General features: G+C 41.6%; 1 protein-coding gene across 4 annotated transcripts in view; it reads left to right on the forward strand.

The window, feature by feature from the left end:
• Positions 1-19,824, forward strand: part of RGS6 (regulator of G protein signaling 6) — a 600,794-nt gene extending 580,970 nt beyond the window's left edge. For 2 of the 4 annotated variants that reach the window (XM_059722918.1, XM_059722919.1), the window contains exons 18-19: positions 5,706-5,766; positions 18,855-19,824. In XM_059722918.1, coding sequence (XP_059578901.1) covers positions 5,706-5,766; positions 18,855-19,018 — 225 coding nt within the window. In that variant the 3' untranslated portion in view covers positions 19,019-19,824. The remainder of the gene's footprint in view (positions 1-5,705; positions 5,767-18,854) is intronic. The other 2 variants (XM_059722920.1, XM_059722921.1) reach the window with 1 other exon arrangement.
• The last annotated feature ends 6,410 nt before the right edge of the window (positions 19,825-26,234 follow it).

Consider the following 26,234-nt stretch of genomic DNA (forward strand, 5'->3'; position numbering starts at 1 on the left):
CAGTGCCCAAATGCAGCATGGGGCCAGCAGAGCTCCTCCTCCAACTGAGACCCTAAGCACCAGACTGCAACATGGTACAGAGAAGGCTCCCCCTCTGCTGAAGCCCCAGATGCTTGTGAACTTTAGGTTTTCTCATGAAATAAGTGATTAGACCTACTGAGGGGAGTAGTTCTTGTGCATGTCTCTTCTGCTGAATTAATATTGCTGTTGATGCCAAAGAGAAGCAAAAATGTGCAGCTAGCAAAATTCCCTGTGAAATGTCAGCAGAAGTAGTGGCAGTGCCTGTCAAACAGCAGCCAAGGGTCTCTGTCATACAGCACTACAGAAAATGTAGCAGCTAACTGCAAGTCATCAGGGTGGGAAGTTCTTAGGCCTGGGCATAATTTATGTAGGTAGCATTATATACACACCCCTTAAAGAACTAGAAAAAGTGAGTGTGTGCATATTTAGGCTGTGTGTAGCACTCGAAAAATGGTGGATCTACCACAAAAGAGTTCCTGTTTCAAGCAGGAACTTCTTTGCAGTGCTGCCTTTTATAGTGCCATACATAACATGTGCACAGCTATGTTTAGCGCTATCGGGGGTCTCTCATACCCCCAGGATCCTAGAGTGCTCTGCTTCCCCTCTGTCCCTTCAAGGTGGATGGCTCCTTAACAGCCCACGGTGAGTAGAGTTGAAGTCCTGCTCCCCACAACTGCTCTGTGCTGTTAAGCCACATCTCCCTTTTCATCGTCCTGTATCTGCTACTTCCCCCTATCACCATTTGGCTGGATAGCTCACCTTTGAAGGTCTCTCACCAGTGGGCTATGCTCATGTGCGTGCCCCCACAATTCTCTATTTTTTCAGTGCTAAAAAGTTTTGTAGCTACAAAGTTTTGTAGCACTACCAATGAGTATGGCTATGGACAGACATTACACATAAACCGGTTTAAGTGATCAGAAACTGGCTTAAACCTGTATCAGAATAGATGTTCAATGCACATAAACCAGTTTAAAAATGGCTGAATCTGGTTTGAGATAAACCTGGTTGAATGTAGTATCAGATTTAACTGATTTGGCTCAAACCGGTTTATGCAATGTCTGTCCCAGACCCCTCCCTGGTTTAACTTAAACCAGAATCTCCCAACATCCCAGATGCTTCGTGTCCAAGGCCATAGTTTCATACTTCTGGCTAAAATACCGATCATGTTTTAAAGGGAAACTATTAAAATCTATAGACAACACCTCTTGCATTCTCTTCCTTGCTTCTCCCAATACCAATGCAGGACAATTTATGTGCAAGTAAGTGTCATTTGCACTGCATCCAGACAGGTGTGGCTGTGTGGTATTTGGCACTGCAGACACATCTGTGGGGCCAAATACCTCACATTCAGCTGTTCTCTGTGCTGCAATGGTCAAAAAAAACCTGCACAAAAAAAAAAGCGGTCAAGCTTTGAGTGGCAGAATCGCCACAGCTGCAGCCCCAGGAGGCCCCCAGAATCCCATTGAAGGCTGCTAGGGCCAGTCCAGTGCCAGCAGACAAGGTGTGCCACTGCTTCTTGTCCCCAGGGAAACAATTTCCACACTCATGTTGACACAGCCATATAGGGTATTTCACAGCTGCTTCCAGGCTATACATACACATATATGTAAAGTATAGGTTAGAATATGATTCCTGTAACTAGCATTGTGCAGTATAGTAAGACTTAAGGTGAAATGTTATTTAGACATTATTTTGAGTGAATGAACGAGTGCAAGGAGACTCGCAGAACCAGGGTTGGTTCATTTGTTCTTAAAATCAACAAGTTAGAAGTCATAGAGCATCAAAAAGAGATGAGTTAGGGTCAAGGGGTCAGGTTCAGAGAGGCAAGGGACATTTTCCAGACAGTGCTTTCAGACCAATGTGGAAAGAAAATAAGGGAGCGTGAGGCTATAGGTAGGCCTTAGAAATATGAGGTTAGAAAGTTCATTTGATGAAGCTGTAAATACACTTGGAAACTAAGGGGGAGAGAGAGAAGACAGATAAACTAAGAGGGGAAATTTTATAGTGTACAGCAAGCCATTTAGTATATCTAAGAATAGAAAGCTATTTCAATTTCTAAGTAAAACAGGCCCTTCAGGACAGAACCAAGGTGATAAAAATGAGAGGATATAAACTCTGGAAACGTTGCCGATCCTAGTATTTAGGTTGTCAGTAACTGTGAGGACTCATGTTCTTTTCCGTACTTGAGTCGAGTGGGCGGTATTCTAGATGTCTTCATGGAACAAGACAGCCATTGTCCCACCTGATCGTATTTCAATTCCTTCTGTTCCTCCTGCAGAAATGACTTTTTCAGGATTGACTATAACACGTTACCCTGTTGCAGTTGCAAAAATTCTTCTTCATGTGCCATGATGGAGACTGTTTGCTATTCTGGGTGGTAGTGCTTCTTCTCATCTAGTTTTCCTGCACATAGGTCTTTTATAACAGCACTGAGTCAAATTGTCTTTGACTCAGAAGCTTGTTAGACATTAGTATTGGTTTGTGTGTGAGGAAGGGTTTTCTCCATCATCCCATAAGTGTCTATGCTGTGACTCTACTAATTATGTTGTGGCGTGCTGACAGTGCTAACTGTGAAACCCTTGAATCCTCTAGGACTTTTATTTTGTATATTAGTTCTTTACGATTTTATTGAGCTTTACGCTAAATGATTTTACAGGGAAGATGTGGTATATAGGCACACCAAAGAGAATGCCAGGAAAACTGACTGATAAATTGCAGATTCCTGTGGAATCCTCTCATGAGCATATTGCAGTGAACAATGTAATATTGTTATACTGCTACTCAATGTGTTGTGCATCAGCTCAGGTTTTTTTTTAAATCTGACCAAAATTTTCTAATAAGAAGTAATCCTTCTTGATTAATTAAACAGACCTATGGCATATTTTCAACCAAGTACAAACAGGAACTTCATCTAGTTTCACTAGTTCACTTCTATTTTATTTATTTCCTCCATTTTTTTGTAGATTTCATGTTTGGCTAGCTTTTGTCAATAGGAGTATTCTTACTTAACTAGAATAGGCTTGCTCTGTTCTTATAGATCTCAATATCCATATGGGCACCATATCTGGCATTTCTAATCTCATGATCTGAGATATTGTGACCTGGATGGACCATTCTTAAGGATGAAAGGATATTTCATCGTAGCTAGCCATATGTAGAAATGGTTGCCAATTAGAGCCAATTAAGATGACTTTTTTTTAACTTAGTTACCTGTCTGCTAGGGGCTAAACTTAGATCATCAACACATTTCACATAGGCCACTAAGCAAAATCAGATTAGAACTTTTATTACCTAGGTAAGATTTGAGTTGTCAGCCTAGAGGATCAAATCAGTCTATAGCTTATTACAACTTCACCGATCAATGCAGTCCACTTGAAGCTAAGAATTTTTAAACATCCTGTGAGCAATATACAGGCCAGGCTAGAAACACGGAGGCTTCGGTAACACTAAGGCTGTGTAGCAGTTCAAAATAACTGTAAAGTTCCTGAGGCGTCTCCCTTCATGGGAGGTTTAGAGCCACTATAGTGGCTTTATACCATCCTTTTACCTGGGCCCATGTGTCCTGAGTGGAATAGAAAAAAGGGTGCACAATGAGCCACAACAATATATCCTACCTATACACAATGGTTGTTGGAAGCCATGGGTAATTTGAGACAACTCTGAGGCTGTTCTAATTTATTGCAAGAATGGCACTGGCCCCAGGACTGAAGAAGGTGAAGGAGTGTGCTTGTATTTTCTTTTTAGTAGTAGACTTTTTAGTAGAAAGCCATTTTAGATGTTTTCTTCATTTTTAACGTTAGTGCACAATAGATGCAGATTAGATTCTTAATTGTTTGAAGGATGGTTGGGAATCATGGTAGTAGTAGTTCCCTTTCCCACCCCCCAAAAAAATCAACACAGAGCTGCTTTAAGTTTATTTGCATACAAAAATCCTATTGACAAAAATGTTGCAAAAGCTGACATAGGTAAATCATGATTGCTTTAGTGAACAATAACCCTGTGATGATGATGACGATGATGATGATGATAATGATACCAGACTACAGGCTAGCTGTCTATAGGATTTTTTGCTATCTTTGTTAAATATTCACTGTGTTAGCCTCAGCTGCTGTCAGTAGCAGCTGATGATATGTGAAAACAGGTAGGCAAATTTGAAATATAAAAGTGAATGGGAGAGCCAGTTTTCTGCAATAGGCAGAGAGGAGAATGTACAATGTCTGATTCCAGCTAGAGAAGCACTGCCTTCCCTGAGGGGGTCTCCACTGACTATGGATAACTGGCTCATATGACTGTAATTGCACCACAAAATGACACTGTGAACCCCCATGAATTAGTGAAATCTAAAAACCTTAAATTCACCATTTTTCTGAGTGTAAACTGGAATCCTAGTCTATGCCAGGCATGGAATACCACTCTTCTGTTGTTCCCACCCAAGACTTCCTTGCCCCTGCCTATTATCCCTATGCAAAATAGTTATCTACTCCTTACCCTGCCACCTTCCTTTTAGCCCTTTTATTACTTCCTCCCCATTTACTCCACCCCTAGCCCCTGCCCACTGCTGGTGCTTCATTCCCCTTTGTTTATTATGTATATTCACTTTGTCTGCCATTGGCTCAAATTTCACATCATAACCCAACAGCCCAGTTCCAACTAATCTAGTCTCATAATTCATAAGTATGGTGTCACATGTGTGAGAAGTGTTGATGGGATTTCACATTTACAGGTGATTTATGTGGTAATTTACATACACTTGCAATTTGATATACTATAAGTATTTATTAAGCATACGTTATGAAAGATGGCCTCTGGTTGGCTGGTGGGTAGTTACCTAGTATAATCACACATGTCAGGGCTCTTTTTTAACTTGACCCCATATCTATCAGTGCCCCATCACTTCCCCAATGCCAGACAATCAGATAAATCAGACGCATTCTGTGAGGACAGAGAAAATATTTACCACTTGCAATATGAGATAACAAATATGTGACCAGATTAAAATTGAAAGTGGAAGGCACCAGTACCAGTGATCAGAGAATTAAATCCCACAAAGTGCAGCAAGCATAAAGGGACAGTATCCCGAACAGCTGGTAAAGGGGATACCACAAACTATTAACTCAGGGGACAAGACACAGATATACTGCATGAAGGTAGCTATTTGGAAATGAAATGATTTTATCCTAAGGAGTGCTTTACTGATAAAAAGTTTGCCCGCTGAACATATTTTTTTTATATTAAAAATTGTTTTATGAGATGTGGCTTTACCAGAAAAGGGTACTTGCACTACCTCAATGGTGAAAAGCATCAGAATGGCACCAGACTGTGAGAAAACTCGGTGTATAGTCACAGCTTCTCTTCTGCCCACTCTAATGTGTACAGCAATTGGTTAATACCTAACACAGTGAAGAACAATAAAAACATTGTGTGCACTGCATGTACTGAATATATATTGCATGCTTAAGTGTACTGCATCTCTTCCTGGTATCTATATAGTACTGCATCTGTATGATGGATATGCTATATGGGCTTTCACTGCATGCTTTCTGTACTGTAAAAACATGCTGCATGTATTGCATGTTAGCTGCATACTCTATTCTATTTCAAGGGCTCCTTTAAAAGATAAGTATTCATAGTTTCTACTGGATAAGTTATTCTTCACTTCCCTTCCTAAAAACACTGTTGTGTAGTGTTGCTGGCGCAGAATGGCTGCCGCGTTACACCCCAGAGGTCGCTACATTCCAGCGGTGGGTGAGTGATCCCTACATATACAGTTTGTAAAGTGCTTTGGGATCCTTTTGGATGAAAGGCGCTATATAAAATGTAAGGTATAATTATTATTCATTCATTGTCTTCTATTCCAGCCACACACAAACTCTGAGAGATTAAATATTAATATATTTTAAGAAGAGATTGCATTCTAGCTGCCAAAGTCAGGTACAGATTTTGAACACCCACAAGGTGAAAGGTGCTCAGGGCTTTTGGTCGGGCACAGTACTTATTTCAGTTTAGTCTCTTCTAAATTTTCTTTTCCAAACAGGTGTAATATCTCAGTGGCATAAGCAAGTGAACTTTGACATCATCAGCTTCTACTTTCCTCTTAACATTCAAGATATTCATGCAGCTAGTCCCCAGTTCCACTAAAGGGGGTTTAACAGATAAAGTCCAATGTGTAGGAAGAGAAAATAAAATCCCAGGTTGCCTTGGAACTCAAACAGCAGCACACAATTCTGCTTTCTCCTGAAGCATTAATAGGACACACCCAGACAGGGGACTGAATGGTAGCTTAACAATTTAGGAAATGAATAGAATGGATTGCCAAATCTCAGAATGTCTGTGGAAAACTGCAACATTTTAAAACTGAATGGATGTCTCAAAAAATATTATTTCAGGAGATCTAACATGTGGTGTTTCTGAAATCAAATACAGTGCAGGGAACTTGGTCCCTCCTAAGTTTAATTAGAATACCATATTTCCTTGCATACCACACACCCCCAAATAAGACATGCAGCTTTTTTTTGAGAAGAATGAAGAATAAAAGATGTTTATGTATGCATGAATAGAGCAGGAACAGAGTCTAATCTTATGTTCACTCATCCTCCCCATCCTGCTTAACCAAGAGCTGAAACTCTGCTGCTGAATACTGGTCTCCGCAGGTAGAGCTACAGTTTTGAAAAAGAGTTAAAATAGTCTGCAAGGCTGTGAAATAGGAAAAGAGAGACCAAGAGTAGTTAAGGCAGCAAAATTTCAGGTGGAAGTTTAGTTTGATTAGTGGAACATAAAGACCATTTAAAAGGAGAGGCAATCATTAACATTTGTAGAGTAAAGAACAATGAACCATTAAGTCAACTGACTCACTCAGCTGCTTAAGTAGAAATGCCACTGCTGCTGGGAGCAGAAATCAAAGCTGGACCAGGAATCAAAGTCAGGTGTTTGTATTTCAGATAGGAAGTCAGCTTCCCCACTTAAGAAACACACCCTAATTATGGGACGCTGATTTTGGGGGGAAAGCTGTGTAGGTATGTGATTAAATATGGTAATTATTATCCATTTCATGGCTGCTTTTACTTAAATAGAACAAGTTATAATTGTTGATTCCAGGAGCTGGGCAGTCTGAGATGCCAGGTGAGCCAAGAATCTGCAGTCCCAACCCCATGACACTCTGCATAGTGCTCCCCACCCTCCCCCGCCAGCAACCTGGCCTGATGAAATCCATCCCAAGATTTCCAGGTTCCGGCTCCAAGTTACAAACCTGGGATCCCTAAGAGTCCAAGTTTAAGGTAGACTATACGGGGCTTCCAGATCCCATACTGAGAAGCCAAGGGCTGAGCCAAAGTTAGAGCCAATGTCTCCAAAGCTTTCAGACTCCCAGCTGTTTCACAAAGAGTGGTAAGTCATGGGTCCCAGCCCTCCAGGGCATACCATATAGGGCCACCCTGAAGGTCAGGCTTCCCAAACAAGTTTCCAATGCAAAACTTCCACTGAAATTAACTGTCTGTGATACTAGTGCAAGATTTGATGTAGCAGAATTGATTTTCAGAATGACTATTGTACCCTAATAGTGGACTAGACAACTGGTACATCTTGCACAGCAATTGCTAAAGATATTTTGCATATCATGCTTAGTGTCTTTATCAGGAATTCTCTCTTCCTGTAACTGCCTTTCCCTACAAGACACGTGTGCTTTAATACACAGTACCTTTCCAAGCTGGCATGACCCAGTAGCTAGCAGTATGGTTCCACTGACAGGATTAGGGGAAACCAAGCTTAGCTAGGATTCAAAGAGCTAAGTTAACTGGACTGCAACCAGAGAACTAAGGATCTTAAGCATTTAGAGGCAGATTCTCCTGCCATTTGGCTGGAGAAACTCTCAGCTTATATAAGGTTTCTGCACAAACTGTCCCATCCTAGCTTTGGGGGCAGGGCTGATCTAATCTATCCTGAGCCAGTGGAGGCTCAGCATATAGTCCCTTAGGACCATACTGTAGCGTAGAAAATTAAAAAGCAGACCCTAGGCCAACTCTAACTGGTGCCAGAGGGTAGTTTGCATAATTAAGGAGCCATAGCTGCTCCCTTACATTATGGGACCGTAAATGGATCTTTAGGAGTAGGACATTTTTACTGCACTTTAGCCTAGTAGAGTATGCCTTGCAGGTGAACACTTTAAGTGTAAGGAATTTTCAGCAAACCAAAGATACAGCAGGGATGGATAATGTTGACTTCAATTCAACCTAGCATGTGCCCATAGAGCTATAACCAGAAACAAAAGATACAGAGCAATAACAAATACCCAAACTAGCTGATTTTGGAGAAGACTAGACCACAACAACTTAGACTAAATAGGCAGTGGTCATATACAGTAATTTAGTGACACTTACCAGATAGGAGTGCTAGTTTGCAGTAATCCCCTTAAGAATCCAGTGGTAAAGAACAAGTGGGTATGGCTGGAAATAAAATGAGAGACAATTTTGCACACCTGCTATTGAAAGTCATGTTACACATCCAGTTTCCATTTGGTATAATAAGGCATGATTTTGGTGGTATTGTCTCTTACTTTGATGTTTACTAATTTAAATGAAATTTTGGTTTTTCTTTCATTTTTATGTTGATGTTTCTGTGTTGACTTTGTGTTCAACTAAGTTATTTTTTCCTTCATCGATATTGCTTTTTAACCCCATTTCATGTTTAACGTTGTTAACTCCTGTTACTTACATTTGCCATGTATCTTTTTGTGAAAAAAATCTAATAAAAAGAACATTAAAATGAAGCAAAGTAAAATTACCCTGACATCTACAGTGAAATATAACAAAGACAAGATGGGCAGGACTGGAAGCTCTGTGTCTCTGGAAAATTACTTACTTAAGGAACAGTCTGAGAGGGGGCAACACTGTTTTCTGATATCAGGCAGACATGTCTTAGTTAAGACCTGGTTCAGTACAAGAGCTCAGGATTGCCCATCATACAAGGAACCACAAGTTCAAACCTAAACTGATAGCTGACTGAAGTGCCATTTGTTTCCTCCACTCAGAAGAAAGATGTACACATCCCAAATGTCAGCCTTCTTGTGTGGGTGGAATGAAGCTGAGAAGCATTATCACCTCGGAGAAAACTGTTCTCTGAGAAACTGATGTTTCTGGTTTGCATTGGGAGGAAGTAGATGAAACTGATAAAAAAAACCTGGGTAAATGCAGGTGGGGGTGAAAGGGACTCAATCCTGAGATAGCGCAAGAAGTCCAACCTTGATATGGAAGGAGGTTGGTGGAGACTGTGGAAATAAAACTCCAGTAGTATTTAGACCCTTTGTTCTGTGTTAATCTGGCAAATGGGAGCCCATTTTCTGAACTCTGGAGCCCTGTGCACCCTCTCTCCCTTCTTCCCACAACCACAAAATTGCCCATAGGACTGATCCTGCTCAAGTAAGTAACTGATAAGAGTGCATGGTGGTTGATGATTATTGCATGCTTATGTTAGTTAATGTCTGCATGACAGATAAAAAGACTGAGCTCTGTGCTGGCCAGAGCACATTAACATAGTGTGAAGCCACAAATATGAGACATAATGGCTTTTTTTTTTAAGATGAGTTCAGAACCTCCTTCCAGGCTCTCAGCTCTAAGAATTACTGGCTTGGTTGCATACTTTGTTAGCAAAAAGCAAGATCAAGAGAAGAACACAGCACACAAACATGCAAAACCCATGCTGTTCACTTTTCATGTAGACAGTCTGATGTTGTTTCCTCTCATTTGACTCCTTGCCTGTCCAAGGCAGTTTGGTTTAATTGCTGTATTCCACTTATTTAACAAACTGAATGTAAGTGGAATTTTAAATTTCAGTTCAGCAGATCTCAACCAATGCCCAGCCCCAGAAGATGTAAAACATTTCATGAGATACTTCAATAGACTTCAACAAGAAGTGAAGCTGCTTAGCACCTTGCAAGGTTGAGCCTCTGCATGGCATAGCTGATCCAACTGTAAAATGGACTGTAGAGTCAAGAGTCAGACCCTGAACATAAATTGTGAATGTTTCTTGAAAGCTTTCCTGAAAATCTCCTAAGGGTTACTCTACCTTCAAATCACACACTGTTTCACCATTAGTAGCATATTCTGGTTTTTTTTTACCACACTAGAACAACTGCTAGCTAGAGATAAAGTTCAGAGATAACAAACTCACGCTGCTGCAGAAACAGAGCTGAGTACTACTTTTATCCTTTTGCAATGGACATGGTAGGTTAGATCGGCTCTTAAAACCTACAGGAAAGTACAGTAGTTTAGAGCTAAAAAGGGAACTTGCACCTTTTTCTGTCCAGGCCTCTACACATGCATGCTAATACTGAAATATGATGTTTGAGTTACAACAGTTGTTGCCATCATAAGAACAGCTTCTAGAAGATTTCTTTTTAAAGCTTCAGCCCTTGTTAAAAATTTATAGACAGGTCCCTGTCTATTTTAAACTCAAGTGGATCAGCATATGTGTATGACAGAGTGAAGTGTGTGTGTGTGTGTGTGTGTGTGTGTGTGTGTGCGTGCGTGCGTGCGTGCGTGCGTGCGTGCGTGCGCACGCACACGGGCATGCTGCCTAAAACCAGCCAGGATTGAATAATTTTCTCCTGGAAATATACCATGATTCATCTCCTTTGGTGGGTTGAAGTGAGGTAGGAATGTGTGAGAAGTGATACAAATTGCAGAAAAAAAACTCTATACTTTGTTTGGAATCTTTAGCAAGGAAGTGCAGATTCATAGTGCCAGACTTTGCCATCCTGTCCACACTAAGAGCCATACCCTGCACTCCTCACTTAGTTAAAGATCGCATTGAGGGAATTTGGGCTAAGTAAGGACTATGTGATTTTATTGAAAATATCCTTTGGAGCATTTATCATACCTAATTGGAACCATTTTAACCGTATCTGGCCTCCAAAAAACAGTCTTGCTTTTGACTGCCTTTCATATTTACACTGGACAAGGCCCAGAAAGAGCATATGATACTGGATGATCAACTCAACATAAACCCATACTAGTGGACACCTTTTCTATAAATCTTGAATATTTATCTTGACACGTACAGTCACTACATGGACATGTAACAGAATTTATGTGAGCACTCAGCTTTCAGAATCCCATTCATCAGTGGAGCCCGGTGACATCTCCAAGTGAGGCGATGAAACTGACCCATAAAGGTAAACTCCATGAATACGCAGCCAAATGTAAGAAGCACACTGCAGTTCATTCGCAGCAGGGTGTGCACTGCCCACCTCTGCCTGTCCTGAGGAGCCCCTGTTGTGTTGGGGGTACACAAGTGATTACAACACAATACAAAAATGATTGTGCTAAACACACACCGACCCCATTTTTGCACATCTGGCCATAAGCCACATTCCACAAACAGAGAAAGGTGGATTTGGAAGTAAGGTTCTAACATAATGCAGGAATAATTTGCTTTGCCAGGTGCAGAGCCACAAAGGAGTTGCCTGGTAATATATGTTTTATATGTCAGCTAACTCCAAATGCAAAACGCAGCAGTCAGGAACATGACATGGATGTGTGACTTTCCCCACAGGACTTTGGGACAATAAAACAATGAACTAAAAAGGCAACAAGTAGTGTAGGCCAGGCCCTCAGCTGGTGCAGATCACCAGGAAGAGAGTAGAATCATGCTGATTTACCATGGAGTTGTACTGAAGATTTGGCCCAGTATTTTGGCCTTTGAGAGATTATATTTTGGTCCCCTGTTGTTCATATTCAATGCAGGAATTTTGTAGAATTGAATTCTAGAATTTCTAGAATTGAAAGGGAGGAAAAAGGTTTATTATGAACAGAGAAGTCAAAATAGCCCCCGGGATATTAATAATCCCCTATCCTTTATAGATGTTCAAACCCAGAACCAAATGTTATGGATGACCCCCTATCTCTGCCTTGAGATGAGCCAAAGCTGCACACCTGAACACTTTTGAACTTTGGTACCATTCTCTTTCAGATCAGAAATTTTCATTTAGGGCTCAGACAGAAGTGACAATTTTCACCCAATGTGGTCACAGAAAGCAGTTTATAGCTGTGACCAAACACAAGCACGCAGTTGCAAACAGCTTCAAAAATGGCTGATCGGGTGAAAATCTGACCCCTCATTGCAAAACAGAGCATCTTCTGTAACTTCTGTCTACGCAGCTTGCTAGCCTCAGGCTGTTTTCAGAATTGGAGGGGGGAAAGGGAGCGGAGGAAGTTTGGTTCAGATGTTTTTCAGCCCCCATTTCGAGGATGAGGGTGGGTGTATTGGAGGCCGTCCCCTGCCCCAAGGCGTGGGGGCTCCAATTCACCCACTCAACCCTCCAGAGTTGGCTGGAGAACCCCTAGAACAAGCTCCCTCTGCTCCCCTTCCCCCCTCCCATTCTGAAACATGGACTGGCTTGGAAAGAGGCAGGTCCACTGCAAGGGGAAGCTAGCTGCAGGCTCCAGCCTTATCCAGACTTATCTTCCCATTCCATGCCTGGCACCTGATAAGCCTATATTCAATTCCTGGCTTGGCTAGAGACTTCCTGGGTGCATCTACACATGAAATTAGTATGCCTGAATAAACCCCAGTGCAGTTCTTGCCAGAGTTTATTGCTCCTGGGTGTAGCATCTTTGTGTGTGCCCCCCACACTTTAGCACCCTCATACCCAGCCAGCCCTGATCACAGTCTACATGTGCATTGTGGAGGAGTAAAAAGAAGCATAAAATCAGAGAAAGTTAGGGTCAAAATGGACTTCAGGAGGTAATCTAGTCCAACCCCCTGCTCAGACCAGGACCATCCCCAACTAGATCATCCCAGCCAAAGCTTTGTTTAGCCGGGTTTTCAAAACCCCCAAAGATGGAGTTTCCACCACCACTCTGGGTAAACGGTTCCAGTGTTTTACTACCCTCTTAGTGAGAAAATACTTCCTAATATCTAATCTAAACTTCCCTTGCTGCAACTTGAGACTGTTGCTCCTTGTTCTGTCATCTACCACCACTGAGAACAATCTAGCTCCATCCTCTTTTGAACCCCGCTTCAGATAGTTGAAGACTGCTATTAAATCCCCCCTCCGTCTTGTCCTCTCTAGACTAAATAAGCCCAGTTCCCTCAGTCTTTCCTCATAAGTCATGTCCTCCAGTCCCCTCACCATTTTTGTTCATAGATTCATAGATTGTAAGGGGCTGGAAGGGACCTCACAAGATCGGGTCCAGCCCCGCTGCATTAGGCAGGAAAGACAACTGGGATCAGGTGACCTCAGCGAGGTGACCATCCAGTCTCCTCTTGAAGATTTCCAGGGTAGGTGATTGCACCACCTCTGGAGGGAGCTTAGTCCACAGTCTGGACACCCTAACTGTGAAGAAGTTTTTCCTAGCATTAAGCCTGAAATGGTCTTCTAGGAGTCTGTGGCCATTACTCCTGGCTTTCCCCAAGAGTGTCCTGGTAAACAGTTGTTCGCCGAGCCCTTGATGTATTCCCCTGATGTAGCAGTAGCTGTTACCAAGTCCCCTCTCAGCCTTTGGTCATCGGTGAACTTGGCCAGTGAGCTCCTCATCCTAATCACATCCCACATCCTAATCATTGATAAAGATATTGAAAAGCACTGGACCAAGCATGGACCCCGAAGGACACCACTGGCCACTTCTCACCAGGACAACACAGATCCATTCACTAGAACTGTCTAGGTCCCACCTTGCAGCCAGCTTCCTCCCACCTAACTAACAAGCAGTTAAGCCCGCAATCCTCCAATACTCTCATGAGAACATCGTGGGATACCAGATCAAAGGCCTTTTGTTACCCTCCACTGGACTCTCTCCAATTTGTCCACATCCTTTCTGTAGTGGGATGCCCAACTATCCTACAGAGTTAATTAGTTTACGCCAGTCTAATAGCGCCACACATGTAGACAGTGATGCTTTAGTAGGGAGATAATTAGTAAACTTGGCAGTAAAGCACACGTGTAGATCCACCCCTTACCCCCGCATGTGAATTTGGACAAGTCACTGAATCAAACCGTAACTTGCCACAGGGGTGAGGAAGATAAGTCTGTTGATAAGCTCTAAGGATCTGAGCCACTAGGCTATTGAGCTATCAGATTAACAGGTGCAAGCCATTTTAAACAATAAAAACTACACCCATTTTACAGATATGACAATTCAAAAGATAATTCCAGTCAATTGTCATGTTAAGAATGAATGTTGGAAAGGTACTCTGAGGTACCCAAACAGATGAATAACAAGTATTTTTGGTGATGGAAAGAGAATCTAAGGGTACAGACAGAAGTGCAGCTCCCCGCTGTAACTGAGAACACTTCGCAGGAAGTGTTCTGAGTTACAACGATCTTTTTGCCCATAAAAGGTTAGAGCTACTACTGAAAAACACTGCCAATGGAAGGAACCAGCTCTTAGCAACAAGCCCAGGCTGTGACTACATCAAAGGTCATCAAAGGCTAACCTCTGCTAGTGATTTACCAGCATCTGGTCATTTTCTTTTGTGTCAGTTATCAACTTCCAAATCTATGAGCCACTGCCTGGTATTATCACTCAATATACAGATTCCATCTACCCGTTCTGGGCATTTGTAGAGATTGCAGCTTTCGATTAAATGCTGTGCTGTTTATTGGATTCTGCACTCACACAGGGGACTATCCAAGGTGTTCATCTTGTGAAGTGTTGTTTTGAAGTATCCATATCTAGATCTCAATCTGTTCATCTTGGCCCACACTTCTCTGTCAAAGTCATACCCCAGTGGGGGACTTGTTTGGTGTTGGTAAAAAACACTGTAGAAATAGGTCTGACCTTTCCCAGTGGTGGGCCCACTCTTTTGCTGCCTGTAGGTTTGCTTCAGTATCCCTAATCTCTTCCAGGAGCTTCTGGGCTTCACGTAGAAATGGTTTACAACTTTTAAATTGCTTAAGCCTCCATCTGTTTGAGTCTTTAGTTTGCAGTTGATAGAGCAGGTGATTTTCATCATCTCTTGCCTCTATTGTCAGTAATGATGTTAGGGTCTGTCTTCTATGTCACTTGGTCTAATACCCAAGAATACAGGAAGTACATATGTTTGTGTGTAAGTTGTGCACCAGTTATGAGTCTCAGCACACTGTTAAGTACAGTGTCAAGCATTTTAGTATGACAACTTCTAGACCATGCAGGAGCACAATATTCTGTTGTAGCATATAATATTGTAAGTGCGGTGGTTCTGAGCACTTTGAAGTTGGCACTCCATATCATGCTGGCTAAACATCTTAAGGGAATTACCCATGTAGAGACTTTACTACAGACCTTCTAAGTGTGGTGTTGGGTGACAGAACAGTCTAATGTGACTCCTAGGTAGGTTGGGGTATGCTCATAGGGAAGGATGTGGTTGCCTATGCTGATACTCAGCATGCTCTGGGCTTGACAATTATCCAGGTGGAAGAATAATGATACTGATTTATTGATGTTCAACTTTAAGTGCCACTTGTGGAGTCAGTGATGAGATCCATGACAGTACTCAGTGCCTTTTTCAGTTCTGTCATGTGTATTTCTTGGGCTACTATGGCGACATTGTCAACATTAATGTATTGTTTAGGTGTTGTATGCGGGAAGTCTGAGATCTATACATTGAAAAGTATTGATGCTAACACTGACCCCTGGAGGACTCCATTCTTCAGGGTTCCTTGTCTGGAAGTGAGTTTGAATGATCTTCTGGCGATCATGTTCATGATGACAGTGCATAGCTTGCAGTCAGGCATCATGGAATGCAATTTATATTTGAGGCCTTGATGCCACAGCAGTGTCATAGGTGACTGTAAAATCAATAAAGACCATGCCTGTTTTCTGCCTCATTTCAAATCTGTTTTCTATGTTGGATATAAGTAATGTAACTTGGTCAGTGGTACACTGCTTTTTCTGAAAGCCAGCTTTTTCTTTTGGAAGCTAGGGATCGATGATGTTCTCTGTTCTATTCAGGATGAAGCTCTGCATTACATGAGTTTGCATGCAACCTAGAATAGTGAGATAGGTCAATAGCTCTTTGGATCCTCTGGTGGTTTATTGAATTTCAGGATAGCACTGATATCAGCTTTTCTCTACATTTTTGGAAGTCTGTTACTTTCTAGGCATTTATACATGAATTTCTGGAGCCATCTTTTCACTGTGGTTCCAAGCTTGATAACATAGCCTGGAAATATTTTATCTGAACCAGCAGCCTAGCCAGTCTTGATCACTTTAATAGCTGTGTCAAACTCATTGTCAGAGATGGGGGCAGTTAAATTAAGATTGGTGGTGGGTGATCTAAGTTATTCATGAGTCAGATTTTTAATCATTTCTCTGTGTTGCTTGCTTGAGTACTGGCTGTTGTTGTACAGCATTTTTGCGATGGAGTTTGCTGACACGGGGCAATGTCTTTTTTTTATGCCTTCGCCTGTAAGGCAGTTAATGGTGCACCATGCTTGTCTACTCAAGTGAGTCATACCCAGTCCTACACAGTCTCTGAGTCTACTCCAGTGGGTCGTACGCAGTCTCTATGTTCACATCCATCTTTTCCTCTCCTTGAAGATAGGCACCACTAACTTTGCTGTCAGTTTCTCTTTGATCTGCCTGGCATTGGCAACAGCAGTCTCCTCCTCCTTCTGATTTAAACAAGGATACATTAAAATCAGTGTTAGTATGGACCCCTCCATCCCCCGCCTTAGAATGGGCCCTTGAATATGGCAACAAGATGGGGTGTTGGGAAGAGGATGCCTGTGTTGCCATGTCTCAGTTCAGGAGCTGGAATACGCTTGTGCTTTCTGCAAGTCAGTTTTCTTCCCCCTAGAATTATCCCCCAGCAACTGCCATCACTTTCCTTGCACCAGGGAAGCTGCAGACTTGAACTAAACTATAAGTTTAATCTAGTAGTTATTTTACCAAACCAAATCTTTGTAGGGTTTCTTCGAAGGAGCTGCCCAAACCAATGGTAAGACCAACATGTTAAGCAAAATGTAGAATCCAGCTGCTGTCTAGTTTCTTTACTGTTCTTATGGAACAGCTGGAATAATGATAACAGCTAGAGTATGGGTTGTGAAAGCATTAACATTACCATCCCTCATGTTCTGAAAGCCATTCTCTTGTTTAAGTAACGTTTTCTGGCTTTGAGCTTTGCCCAAAGGTGATTTTAAAATATATTGAGAATGATTTGGCTGATTTTATAGCAGGAGAAAAATCTAATATATATATATTATATATATAATACATTATATTATAGATATAATTATATATATATAAGTAATTATATAATATATTATATTAGTGTTGCTGTTTAAAATTATATATATATATTATATATTATATATATATTATTAAAATTATATATATATTTATATATATATATATATATATATATATACTATATATAATATAGTATAATTTTAAACAGCAGCACTTCTGGGCTAGCTACTGGTCAGTGACTAATTACTCAGCGAGAATCAGTCCTTTGCAAAATGAAGTGCATTTACCAGTTCACTTCAAAATTAGGAAAAATTATGAAGCTTTGAAAACCAACCACATACCAATCATTTTGAACAGTAGCAGTGTGTTGGGGGTGCTTTTTTACAACAATCTGTTGACCTTTGGAAGGATGGCAAATTGGACTGCGTTTGCATATACAAGTTACTTATTGGTATAGTTAAAGATGCACATTGACATAAAAAGTAAAATGCCTGTCCTTAATCATTTTACCTATCGTTTACCTACTATTCCAAACTATGGTTAGGCAACATCAGACAATGAAACATTCTTCTCTATTTCTCAGGGTGTTTACTTTGTAAACAGAGTTTAATTAATCTGACTTGCTTCATTTTACCTAATTTGACTGCAAATTGTGTCTAATCAAATTTACTGTCTCTTCCTGTTTTTGTGGATCTTTTTTTCAGAAAGCAACAAATTACAGTAACATAAAAAAAAAAACCTGCCAGATACAGCAGGAGTCTCCTACAGGAGTGCACCTTCCATATTTATTTCAATAATGATAAAAGGAAAGTATCATTGTCAATCCCCTTCCTCCACCAAAAAAAAAAAGAAAGGCCAAGGAGATCTGGCAACTCACATAGTACATGACCCTACTTGTAACTTCTATTTTTAAATCTGGCTAAATGAAAAGTTAACAGCATCCCTTTAAAAAATACATCTCCTAACAGGCACAAAAACGAGGCGTAATTGATATAGAAGTTTACTGCAGTGAAGGAGAGCGGGGATCATATGGGATAAGCCGGTGAAGCAATTCAGATATGGAAGGGGCATCCTCCAGCAGCTACCCTTGATCTCACGCTCACTGCAGTCCATGGTAAAATTCCTACGTGCTTTACATGGTGAAGGATCATAGCCCTGAAATGCAAGATTCATTTCAGTGCTTTGGAAGGAATGAAGGACATGAAAGGGGAAAGCAGGGGAACCAGGAAAGAGGAGTTGTCATGAGACAGTGTGAAAGATTATCTCACCTTGAGTGATTAAAACACCTCTAAGGGTCTGGACACACAGCACACTGACACCAGTGTTACTTGCCTTTTCACAGAGATAAACAAGGAATGGATACACGATGTGACTTTAGACGGAGTGGTTAAATACCAAGAGCACTGTAACCTCAGATTTACTGCCTTTGTGTAAGCACTGGCATTGGCAGGAAACCACATACTCCCACCGCGGCCCTAGGGTATGGCACCTGCCCCTGCATTCAGATATCTTTGCAACCTTCAGCCATTTCAGTTTCCTGCTCTCCATTATCAGTCACAGAACCAGCTTGCCAGATCAACTGACTGAGCAGTCTGGCCTATTTTTCCTGTGCAGCAGCTTAACTCACATGTTTGGCTCTCTCTTTTTCTGCTTGTTTGTTTGTTCCTCTAGGGAAAGTCTCTGGCGGGCAAGCGCCTCACAGGCCTGATGCAGTCCTCCTGACAGCTTCAGCTGAGCGAGCCATTGCTGACAACCCTGACGAACAGCTGCAGTCAACCTCCGCAGAGGATGTTTCATTTTGGGGAGAATGGGTCACAGTGAGAGAAAAAGAATGAGAGCAGAGGGGAGAAAAAGGAGAGCAAGATGGAGAGATCGGCTCACTGGAGGTTCCTCTTTTCATAGTTTACATCAACACTTTCTTACTTGTACAGCTTTATAACAGCACTGAGTTCTCTAAAGGTACTTTGCTTCCTACTTGGTTTTGGAGGAGCACGCTGCACTGTATACAGAAGGTCAACAAGGCAGAGGGCTTAGTATCTTATTATTTAAGGAACCAGTCCTAACTGCAACCTAGAGAAAGAAGAGCTGAGCAACATCAGTATTATCCCTTCATCTCTTCTCTCCCTGGTAAAAACACGGCTGTAACTGAAGCCACTATTGTCCCCACCACCCACTTGTTCCCTTTCTTGTGGCCATCTGGATCCAATAAAATATCTACCAGAAGCTGCTTCGCCTGCTCAAAACAAAATGTCTAATTCATTTCTGCTGCAGACGGAAGCAATTTCTTTGACTCAATATTTTTTTTTATTTCCTCTCCTCTTTTAAAATAATGGTGGGAAAACCACTTCTTTTGGCTTGCTGTCCTCTCAAGGGCTGGTGGCAAAAGTGCATGGCCAGATCCTCAGCTGAAGTCAGTGGACCTTAACTAATTCACACCAGCTGATGATCCAGCCCACAGAGTCAAACTGATCACAATGTAAATCCTCTGACTTACTGGAGTTACTGTGCATGCACATCAGTGCAAATATGACTCTACCCAGTGGTCACCAGGCAATGTTTGAGATGTATAATACACATGTGCACACACACATCGCCACACATACACACACATGCATAAAGTATTTGAAGGTATTATACTGTATTTGGTTTCCTATTTATTTAAAGATTTTTCCATTCTTATGCAATGATTATTTTTCAACTTTTATTCTAAATGGATTGAATTGAACCTGTTAGGGAAAACACCTAATCCCTCCAAACACAAAAGGTGAAGTCTGCCCTTGTTTCTTCAGGTTAAACTGTGTTGACTTAACTACAATTACCCAAAATTCACATGGGTGTAACTGAGAGCAATATTCAGCCTTTAGAGAGGGGAATCTCATAGGGTTGGAGGTGGGTCAGAAGATTGTTCTGAATCAGCCAGGGGTTTGGGTGCCAGATGACTCTTTCTATACAATAGTGGACACAGCTAGGTCCTATCTTGCATTCTCAGATATGTCACTCCAGTGGGAAGTGCCATTTCTAAGAATGAAATAACAGTGTAAGGAAAATGGGAATTGGATGAAGCATTGTGTAATATCAAGCCTAAGCGTACAGTTTGAAAAGTGATACAATAGGCTTCCCAAAACTGTTTTCAGTAAGATCTAAGGGATATGTCAGGGAGGCAAAGGAGGGAGGAGGAGGCAGTGGGGAAGGACTTGAAAGAACTAACTGAAGTAAAGATATGTATTTGTCTAATAATAAAAACCAAGTCTAATAGCTGCAGAAGTATAAAGCAACCTGTATTCACTTGCAGCATATAGTCAAGATATAAAACCTCCCCAAAACCAACCATTTCCAAATGTGACTGAACTACTTAGCTTCATAAAACACTGCCTTATAAACAATGAGATACTTTGAAGTTCATGAACCAGCAAGTGGTTCAGAACTGGAACATACAGAACAGCACATCTGCTGACTTTCATTCCTACCAAGGCAAGTACTCTTTTTGTGCCCCTGGTAAAAAAAAAGTCTGTCATGGGTCCAATCCTGCATTCTTAATTAAGCAAAACTGTCTATCTATGTATATCTAGCTGGCTAACCAGCTACCATTATGTACTTCTGAAGCATGTCACCCCAGTATCCAGTGTAAAAATTAAGATACCATCATTTCTATCAAAAAAAAAAGATTTCCCATTCGTTCCTTCCTTAATGAAATGAAATGTCCCACAAGCACTTCTTATGTCTTCCAGGTAGCTCCTGCTAGCTTGCAGGATACATCAGTGGAAGTTTTGCTTAAGCAAGTTCTGGATGAGGTGCTTTGCCTGTGAGAGTGCATGGTAGAATTTGGAAAAGTGATATTTGATGTTAAATAGTATGCTAACCTAGATCCTGAAACTGAACTCTTCCAACTTTACAGAAATGCTACATATCCGCATGTATGTGCTTGTGGCCTCATGCCCTTTGGATGATGTTTGGCCACCCCAAAAAATCTTACATAATTCTTCCCCGTGTCTAGTTTCTGTCCTCTTTTCACCCACTCAGCATGGGCACAAACAACTCAACTGTCTAGCCATATGCCCTCGTGTCTGCCTTCCAAGGTATTCCTAGCCATTCCACTTGAAAATGAATGGCCAGTTGTTTCCAGAGTGTGGGTGATGATTTTTCTGTGAAGAACCCAACATCACTGGCACACACCACTGGAGTTTGATAAAAACCACTCTTGCTTATGCCCCAAACTAATAATACCTTTGTATGACAGCTACTGCATGGTCTGTGGACAGAGGCATCTCAGTCCTGCCCCCTGCACTAGTGTGACATTACCAGTCAGTCCCCACAGAGTGTTCACAAGGAGGATGTCTATGGAAAAAAAGTCATTGAGCACATCTGTGTTTTCAACAAAGAGCAGGAGAGGAGGGCCATGTCTGTTTTTATGACCCCTTATTCTCACTGGATTCCTGGCACTAAGGTGGGCCCTTCTGCCCCAGAATGATGGGTCCTAAAAGTGTGTGAAGCTGGAGCAGCTGAGCAAAGGTACTCTGCCCCACTGGACACATGCAATGCCTACAGACAAGGGTGGGGACTGCTCTCCTTACACTTCCTGGTGAGCCCAGATGTTGGCAGATATGGAGGGAGGAGGGAAGTCTGTCCTTGTCCTCAGTCAGGGGCATTTGAGTCAATATTATGTTTAGGACACAGGCAAGTGTCTTGTAAAAGAGGATCCCTGATGCTTCTTCCTCCTGCCCCCACCTACCTTCCCACTCCTTTTCTGCAAGGCATTCATGTAGACAGGGCTGAATTTCACCCTTAGGAAATACTCTATATATGGACAGTGTAAATAGTATTTTAAGTATGGAAGGAAGTTTTACAGACACAGGGAGAGTGCCTGCATGTATACACTAGGGGGGCTAGATGTTGAACAGCTTGCTAGTTAAATGAACACTCATGCAACTTAATCTGCTCAGTAATATTTAGATGAGCGGAGACAGCTTCGTATTCTCTGGAGATCACAGAGCTTTACACTTAGTTTTCTGACTAAATTTCTGTAAAAGCAAGCAACATAACAGCAGACGTGTCCTCTTCATGGGGACACGTATGAACCAACTGCTCCTTGTGTGTCTGTCTCTCTCTCGTGAAGCACAATGGAATTTACATGCAACTACTTCTATATAAAATGTGTTCTTGATTTTTTTTTTAATGGCATTATTCATACTATGTGCTGCTATTTGTTTCTGCTCAATAAGACTGCTGGGTATCACAGACAGCAATCCTACTATTTTGCTATGTGTCTGGTGTCTTCCAACTACCTCACAGTTCTGAAGATGAGTTAGAAACCAGCTTTCCACTCCCATGCATGCTCTTAAAGGAGTTGTTTCAGGGAAAGGCCTTATTCCATTTAGCAGGGTAGAAGGCTTTTTAAAATCTCAATAGCATGGAAGCCATTTATAAAGCTTCCCATCACTACAGGGCTATTGCTGTGAAATACAGCTGCAAAGAAAGTAATGCTTGGCTACACAGAAGCTAAGGTGTCCAGTTGATGTTGCAAGTAAGAGTGATAAATTCCATAAGATAATGCAGCCAGTGTTAGACTAAGGCAGTAATAAGGTACCCAAGGCTAATGCAGTGAAGTACTTTTAGTATAACTCAGTGCTAAGGTACCATGGACTACTGTAGTAAAGTAGTATTGGAGTAGTGCAGTCATAAGATATTACAGCACATCGGCATAAAAATATCAGGATAAATGTAGCAATAAGGTAACATATGGCACTGCAGTAAAGTAGTATTGAGATAATGCAGCAATAAGTCACCAGGAGATGCTGCAGTAAACTATTCTGAGGATAATGCAGTTATAGGGTGTGCCAGGAAACTGTGGTACATTAGTAGCAGAGCACTGCAGCAATAAGATACCACAGGATGCATGCATAGTAGGATACTGCAGTAACATCAAGATAATGCAAAGTAAAGTAACATCAGGCTGCTAAGATGCTGCAGTCAAATACCACAGAATACTACAGACAGACAATGAAGACAAAATATGCTCCTTTTCAGATCACACCATTTTATTAATTTGATGCGTGGTAACCAGAAACTTTTTGGTGTTATTCATTTATCAGTTTGCTTCTAATAAGCTGGGATCATTGGACTCCCAAACAGAGTTCAATGATGTCCTCAAAATAAACAACGGAGTTCATTGTCTGATTGGTTAACTTTTTCTGGGCCATATGCTGAAGTCCTTTGTTTAGTCCTTACTCAGGTAGAGTCCCACTGGTTTAAATGGCATCTTTGCCTTGGTAAGTACTTCAGGATTTGGCTCTATGACCTGTTGGTTCAGGTGGTGGTTTTTGCACGCAGTTACTGCTCTCTTGTGAACAACTAGGTACAGCATACCTAATTTTACTGTACTGTTTTCTGAAATGCACAAATAAAATGAGAGCCTGGAAAATCAAAAGCAATAATGGCCATATCCTCTTCACACACGCATGCACGCATGCGTGCGTGCACACACACACACACACACACACACACACACACACACACACACACACACATTTCCCAGTGAAATTATTGTGAACCCTGCACTCATCCAAAGAGAATTTGGCTTAAAACAAAGGAAAAGTTCTGAATGGCTCCATTAAAGACAAATACAGTGTCTCCCCAGTGAGTCTGGATTCCCGGTAGAGCGTAGTGTTTCCTGTCTTTTGTTCTTTTTGATCATTTACACCACTTTTCTATTTTGTATTCTTGGAAGAAAGCATGACATTATTTTGCCACAAGGTGGCACGTATGATGCTGTGTGAATAGAATACAAATGCACTGATTTCTGTGCACCATTGGGTCAAACACAGCCACTGTCACTCACAGTACCAGACAGATGCATCATATGTAGGGCCTCACTAAAAACTAAAGCAAAGACAGCATGATTGGCAAGACCAGCAGCATCTGTGTATTAGATAAATAGCTGGTATCTTGGGGTGGGATAAGAAGGCACTGAATAGCATGATCATGAGTGGCTCTGATTCCATGAAGCCATCCTAGTATTATTGTTCTGCCATTTCTTCATGTCCCTAGACACAATAGCCTTTCCATCACTTTATGTAGTCTCCTCTATGTATAGCATAGGAAGCTATAAATGGTTTAGTTAATGTTTTCAGTATTGTTATGATGCCTTTGGCTAGCCCTAACTAGGATTTTTAAGTAATAAGCAGGATTCCAATGTACTGCTTAATATAGCTCCTAGTAAAATAGTGCAAAATAGGTTTGGTTACCATGATTTTTGTATTGCATGCTGCAGGAGATATTGCAGCTTCTAAGCACTGTTTATAACCAGAGACTCAAAACAACTAAGTTACTCAACATAAGTACAAACCATATGAACAATACATTATCTTCATGCCCAAATTCAGTGTTTGGAAGAACTGCTTTGTAGTAAAAAGTAATCTTGCTACAGGAAAAAGTCAAAATTGACCAACTTTTTCATATGATATAGATTTAGCCTTCCAGTCTCTAATATCTGCAAAGCTCACAGCTAAGAACCAGAAACCCCTTAATCCTGTTGATAAGCCCTGAAAAACAAGCTTTCCAAAGACTGCCTTTACATTATGATCCTATTAGTTGGATGCTTTTGACATGCATTTATGTTTCTTACCATAAGTGTCAATATGGTAGCCTTCTTGACTTTGGAACAGAAGATTTCAGGTTCACTGTACCTGGACAGTGGGTATGGTTATGTTATGAGCAGCACCATCCTGTGTTATATTAAACTGAGCCCTCTCATAGGTTGGGGCTAGACTAGCAAGGAAGTTAAATACGTGATGATTATTTTATCAGGTAACTATACTGAGTAGTGTCCTCAATGACAGACCCTCTTGTTTCAGGTATGATGTTAGCAAATATGTATAACTTTTTAAAGCCTAATCAAAACTTCTCATTTCTAGATCAGAAACAAACAGAGCCGAATAGGACCTCAGGGCTAGGGACAGACATTCAAAAAGCCTGAACTGATTCAGTCTTTGCAGGTTAGTCTAACCTGGGTAGGCTGAATCAGTTTGTAACTGTACGGACATCCCTGAAACTCAGGCACATGCCTGCAATGGCTCAGGCTAGAAGACGGGAGGGGGGGCACTTGAGCAGCCCTCTCTCCCTTCCAGAGTGCTGAGCTGAAGCGGGGCATGGCCAGGCCCTGGCAGGATGCTCTGATTAAGGAGGGGTTTCCCCTCCACACATACCCTGACCAGCCCAGCAGGGAATTGATAACACAGTGTTTATCACCCCAAACTCAGTGTTTATCACCCCATTAAGAAAACAACAGAGGGACACTACCAGCTACTTGTTGATTCTGCCTTTGTCCCATCTGCCATAGCAGGGACTGCAGCCAGCATGTGGTCTGCTAGCTAGTACTGTGTGTCTGTGTAAGGCAGAGGGGATGGGGCAATCCCTACTTAGCAAGGAGTGGGGAGGGGGGGAGAAGGGGGAAGCCAGGCAGACACCTGCAGTCTCTGCCAAGCTCCAGCCAGGGAGCAGAGGGGAGGGGCCAGCTCTGCTGTGGAGCAGAGAGCCTGCCCAGCCCAGAGAGAATACTAGGATGCTGGGGGAATCTGGTTTAACTGAAACGAGCAAGGTGACTGGGACAGACATTGCATGAACTGGTTTGACCCAAATCAGTTAAGTCTGATAATACATTCACCCAGGTTTATGTCAAATCAGTTTCAGCCATTTTCAAATTGGTTTATGTACACTGAACATCTGTTTTGTTACAGATTTAAACCAGTTTATGATCATTTAAACCAGTTTATGTGTAATGTCTTTCCCTAGCCCAAAAGATCAACTAATCCAACCCCTGTTCAGGACAGTCTCGTTCCTTGTCTAAACTATTCCCCAGTGGTCATTGCACTATTGCTGAGTACACAGTGCATAGTAGCTTTGCACAGACTTTGTAATGTTAGGAACTAAGTCAATATATCATAGCCCAATGTAAGTGTGAGGATGATGATACCTTACATAATAAGAGGTTACAAATATACCCTCAAACTATTCTGTTTACCAGGGTTGTCCAATTGACAGCCCACAAGGAGTTAA

The sequence above is a fragment of the Alligator mississippiensis genome, chromosome 2 (genome assembly GCF_030867095.1).
Source record: "Alligator mississippiensis isolate rAllMis1 chromosome 2, rAllMis1, whole genome shotgun sequence".
NCBI classification, from domain to species: Eukaryota; Metazoa; Chordata; order Crocodylia; family Alligatoridae; genus Alligator; species Alligator mississippiensis.